Raw genomic sequence first — 5,187 nt, 5'->3', positions numbered from 1 at the left:
ATACACTGATTGACCCAATTCAACTTTACAGGTAACTTATTCTAACTCCCAAAGATACATTATAATTCCAATTTTAAGGTTCTATAGGAATGATATTAAGGAATTTTATTTAATACTAGAAGAAATGTGTTTCCAGAAACACTAATAACTAGTGTTACTGGAAACCTATTACATGCATGATATTGTGTTAGACTTTTCCAAATCTATTAATTCGTTTAACACCTACAATAATCTCTGAGGTAAGTGCCACTACCTCCATGTCTCTAGATGTGAAAACCAGCCTCAGGTTTAATATCTCATCTATTCCATACAGTTGATTCACTGAATAAATATTGAGCATTCCATTTCTGCAAGCCCCTGAGAATAAAATGGGCATGGACCCCACTGCTGTGGAAGGTACAATATTGTAATGAAAAAAAAAGCTAAGAAAGTACAAAGGTAGTGTAGGAGTTTTAAAGAGGGAAACCTAAACTTTCAGAAGGGGGTTAGCGAAAACTTCTATTTGGAAAGAGCTTTTAAACTGATTTCTGAGGAACACATCATTATAAAGTGAACCCTGAAAAAGGGCATAGTGTCATGGAGTTTTGCAAGGGAACTAAGCAACAGTTGAGGTTGGAAACATGACAGGAATACCGTAGAACTCAGTAGAACAAGGTGCGGATGTTGGATCTTATTTAAAGGTCAAAGGAAGCCACTGGAGGGTTTGAAGGGAGGAAGTGACAGGCCCTGATGCACGTTTGGAAACAAATGCTTCTTCAGTCAGACCCATGCACAGCCCTGCAGGCGGGTGGGTTTACTGGGGCCACTCCCCTAGGCTGCCTTTCTCCACCCAAGTCACCGCCTCCTGCTTCTCAGCTTGACTGTCTGAGGGGGGTGGGAAATGTGTAAGGGAGTGGGGGAAGGAAAAGCGTTCTCAACAATGTTAAAAAGAAAACATCCCACTTGGCAGCGAGTGCGCGGGAAGTTCGGCTCTCGAGTTCCGGGTTTCCCGCCCGCCCCCGGCCAGCCGCAGCTCCGGTGAGCCCCCAGCCCCCCGCTTGGCCTCAGCCTGCCGGGCCGCGTCCGGCCGTCGGTCGGTCGGTCGGTCGATCTGTCCGCCTCCCCCTCCCCCACCCGTCCTTCATCGGGACGCCGCGCGGGAAGGAGGGACGGAGGGTCGCGCGCGTTAGTCCGGACGCCGGAGCCCGCGTCGCTCCCGGGCCGCGCCTCAGCCGCTGCATCTGCCGTGCCTGGTACCGGGAGGGTTCGGGACTGGCCCAGGGCCCGACCCGGCCGCCCATGCCCCGCGGCCTGCGCTGCTGCCGCCTCGGAAACCACTTGTGGAGTTCTTCCCCAGCGGCTGTAACTTTAAACCAGTCTGAGCGAGGCCTATTTTTGTTCAGGAACCAGCGACCCGGGCGTCCGTGGGGAGGCTCGGATGGAGGGCCGGCCCACCACTTGAAGGTTTCTCCCAAATGGGCGGGGAAGGAACGTCTTGTCCTCATACCCTTTCTTTGAGATTTCAAAGTTCTATTGCCAACTCCCAGGGAAGGCCGGATTGGTTGCTGTGGGGCTTTTGGATAAGGGCCTTTCCAGAGCCTGGGGGAGCTGTACCTGAACCCCATTGCTTGGCTAAGCGGTGGTCCTGAGGCCACCACACTTGAGCCGGGCCTGAGCCGTGGCCTGGCCTCTCTGTTGCAGGAATCGCTGCAAGAGCTTCTGGGGACAGGCCCGCGGTGGGGAGGAGCAAGGAGATGAATGTAGCAGCCAAGTATCGCGTGGCCTCCCTGTATGTGGGTGACCTACATGCAGATGTCACTGAGGACCTGCTGTTCAAGAAGTTCAGCACGGTGGGGCCTGTGCTGTCCATCCGCATCTGCAGGGACCTGGTCACCCACCGCTCTCTAGGCTATGCCTACGTGAACTTCCTGCAGTTGGCTGATGCCCAGAAGGCCTTGGACACAATGAATTTTGACTTGATAAAAGGCAAATCCATCCGTCTCATGTGGTCTCAGCGTGATGCCTGCTTAAGGAAATCTGGAATTGGGAACGTGTTCATCAAGAATCTGGACAAATCCATCGATAACAAAACCCTCTATGAACACTTTTCAGCTTTTGGAAAGATCCTGTCCTCCAAGGTGATGAGTGATGATCAAGGCTCCAAAGGTTTTGCATTTGTGCACTTTCAGAACCAGAGTGCTGCGGATAGGGCCATTGAAGAGATGAATGGAAAGCTGCTCAAGGATTGCAAGGTGTTTGTTGGCAGATTCAAAAACCGTAAAGATCGGGAAGCTGAACTCAGGAACAAAGCCAGTGAATTCACCAATGTTTACATCAAAAACTTTGGAAATGACATGGATGATCAGAGATTGAAGGAAGTTTTCAGCAAATATGGCAAAACTCTGAGTGTTAAGGTGATGACAGATTCCAGTGGGAAATCCAAAGGCTTTGGGTTTGTGAGTTTTGATAGCCATGAGGCCGCCAAAAAGGCTGTTGAAGAAATGAATGGAAAGGACATAAACGGGCAGCTGATTTTTGTAGGTAGGGCACAAAAGAAAGTAGAGCGACAGGCTGAGTTAAAGCAAATGTTTGAACAGCTGAAAAAGGAAAGAATTCGTGGGTGCCAGGGGGTAAAGCTCTATATTAAGAACCTTGATGAGACCATTGATGATGAAAAACTACGAAAGGAATTTTCTTCATTTGGATCAATTAGCAGAGTTAAGGTAATGCAGGAAGAAGGGCTGAGCAAAGGATTTGGATTGATCTGCTTCTCCTCTCCTGAGGAGGCCGCTAAAGCAATGACTGAGATGAATGGTCGCATATTGGGCTCTAAACCCCTCAACATTGCCCTGGCCCAGAGGCATTAGGAAAGAAAAAAATTACCTCACCAGCTACTATTTGCAGCAGGTGGGGGAATGGTATTGATCTCTGCCTGAATTGTCCTCAGTAAATTTCAAATCCCACCTGATAGCTGCTTAGTTTGGTAAACTTTGTGATAATTTTTTTTTTTTATACAAAGCAATTTTATTTTATTTTTTGTGTGTGGAAAAATAAAAACAGTAAATCTTAGAAACTTGGTTCATTTTACAGAGCCATATCTTCTAATTTCAACATTTTTTTGTTTTCTTATTTTGATGTAGTATTCATAGCAATAAGTATAATTAGATATATTTTTATTACATTTTGAACTAACTGAAGTGAGGTCATTATTTTAGTTTATTGTGTATTTTCTTTCTTATTTTAATATTATTGCTAGCTTTAATTTCTTCTATGAAAATATACTCAAAATAGTTCATATACCTAAGGATTCCAAAGTAATTTATTTTTAACAACAGAAATTTTCTATTTTTCAATCAAATTTTTTTGTGTGTGTGATTTCAGAAGTTTAGAAATTAGTAGTACAAATTTAGTTAAATGTCTAATTTCATTTTGAATTAGTGTTTAAAGCACTAGGAAATACATGAATGTCTTTAAAATTTATATCCTGACATGATTGTTTTTCTGATGGCTTAAGTTAATATGATGGAAGTTTTTAATGTTGCCTTCAAACTGGTTTTATGGGAAATTCATTCTTACCATTGGCTGACTATAATTCAGGTACTTACTAGTTATCTAAATTGTGACTTGCATAGTAAAATCTTAAATTCTACATTCCTTAAAGTTGTAAACCTGGATAATTCAGGTGACCCGAAGTTGGCCTGTTCTTAAATCTCTTCATACATTTATAGCTTAATATTATGCCTAAAGTTTTTGCCAGATACCAAATTGGGAGTCATATATACATAACAGAAATTCTGTTTAAAACCTAATTTTTAATCTCTGTTAAATATTGTTACAGATAGTGATATTCTCTCAGGGTTCAGAAAAGTAAGTTTCTTTATGAACTAATACTTCCTTTGATTAAACTGAGAACTATGTAACCCATTAAGGTTCACTTTTAACCTTGACTGACCAGAAACTCAGTAACTGATTTTCTGATAAATTGAAGTTACATTGCTTAGCCTGTTTTCTAGCGTAATTTTATTGTGGTCCCATTTTCAGTTCTTCCCTTCTCTCCTGCCTTTCATTTATATTACTCAGCTTCTTTTTATACTTTTTTAAAAGGATTTTTATCATATTGGCTTTTAATATGTGCTGCTTTAAATCCATGGGGAAATAGAGGCAAGAGTTATTTATTTACATTTAAATAATTACTTTAAAATTCTGATTCATTCATACCAAAGGTGTCTGGAAAATGGTTTTGTTGTTGTCGCCTTTGTGCCACTTACATTTCCATTGTCAGTGTGGGGGAGTGCCCATTTCTATACACTGTAAGGAACAAGAGGTTTTGTTTAAGTTGTTGGACAATTCAACATAATGTGTAAATAAAACCATTTTACAATTACTTTATTTCACTCTTTATTACTACTTTTTTAAATTAGGAAAGCTAAACAATATTTCTTTTGTTTATTGTCCATTTGTATTTTCATATTTGTGAATTAATATTCCATGATCGTAATGTATTTTCTATAGGCATGTTTTTTATTTACATGTATTTGTTAAATTTCTTTGCATATGAAGAACATTTTAGAGTATTTTCACAATGTTCTCACTTTATTTATAGTTTTGAAGCTTCTTCCAAAGTTAAATTTTAAACTCAAAATTTTCAGTTTTTACTTATATGGCTTTGATATCATGCTTCAAAACATTTTTGAACACTTACATACATACATACACTGTATTGTCTTTCAGAGTTTCATATTCTCAGTAATTTCTAATCAAAACTTTTGTCTGTAAAGTATCTTATACAAAACCTGTAGTAAATCTTTTAAAAATGTCTTGCTTTTCAATCTTTAATAACATATGTTTTGGTAAATACTAATTTATAAGAATTTATGTGAAACTCATATGCCAACTTTAGTTCATTGCATCTCTGAATCACTGAGTTGAGAAGCGTTTACCTCAGAAACAGAGAGTTGTTAAGGAAGGATACCATGCAACAGGACAGGTCAGTGTAGTAGACTTTAACATCTTTTTTTGGATAATCCAATCTATAAAAATGTTCAAATATTTAAACAATATGTGATAATGCTTGCATATGGATTATCAAGGTAAAATCAGGACACAGTTCTCTCTAATGTGCACAAGAAATTAATAGGACAGGATATTAAATGTCTAGATGAATTGTAGCTATAACTTAATGACCCTGTAATTTACTATCATAGTAGA

At 40.2% G+C, this 5,187-nt stretch overlaps 1 protein-coding gene across 1 annotated transcript; it reads left to right on the top strand.

The window, feature by feature from the left end:
• Positions 1 to 1,733: 1,733 nt before the first annotated feature.
• On the top strand, positions 1,734 to 2,846 carry PABPC4L (poly(A) binding protein cytoplasmic 4 like). Its single transcript, XM_063108688.1, has one exon. The coding sequence runs from the start codon at positions 1,734 to 1,736 to the stop codon at positions 2,844 to 2,846; it is 1,113 nt and encodes a 370-aa protein (XP_062964758.1).
• Positions 2,847 to 5,187: the final 2,341 nt, after the last annotated feature.

This window comes from Cynocephalus volans, chromosome 9 (genome assembly GCF_027409185.1).
Source record: "Cynocephalus volans isolate mCynVol1 chromosome 9, mCynVol1.pri, whole genome shotgun sequence".
Classification (NCBI taxonomy): Eukaryota; Metazoa; Chordata; class Mammalia; order Dermoptera; family Cynocephalidae; genus Cynocephalus; species Cynocephalus volans.
Note: the sequence above shows the minus strand (reverse complement) of the source record. Positions and strands in the feature narration are given on the sequence as shown.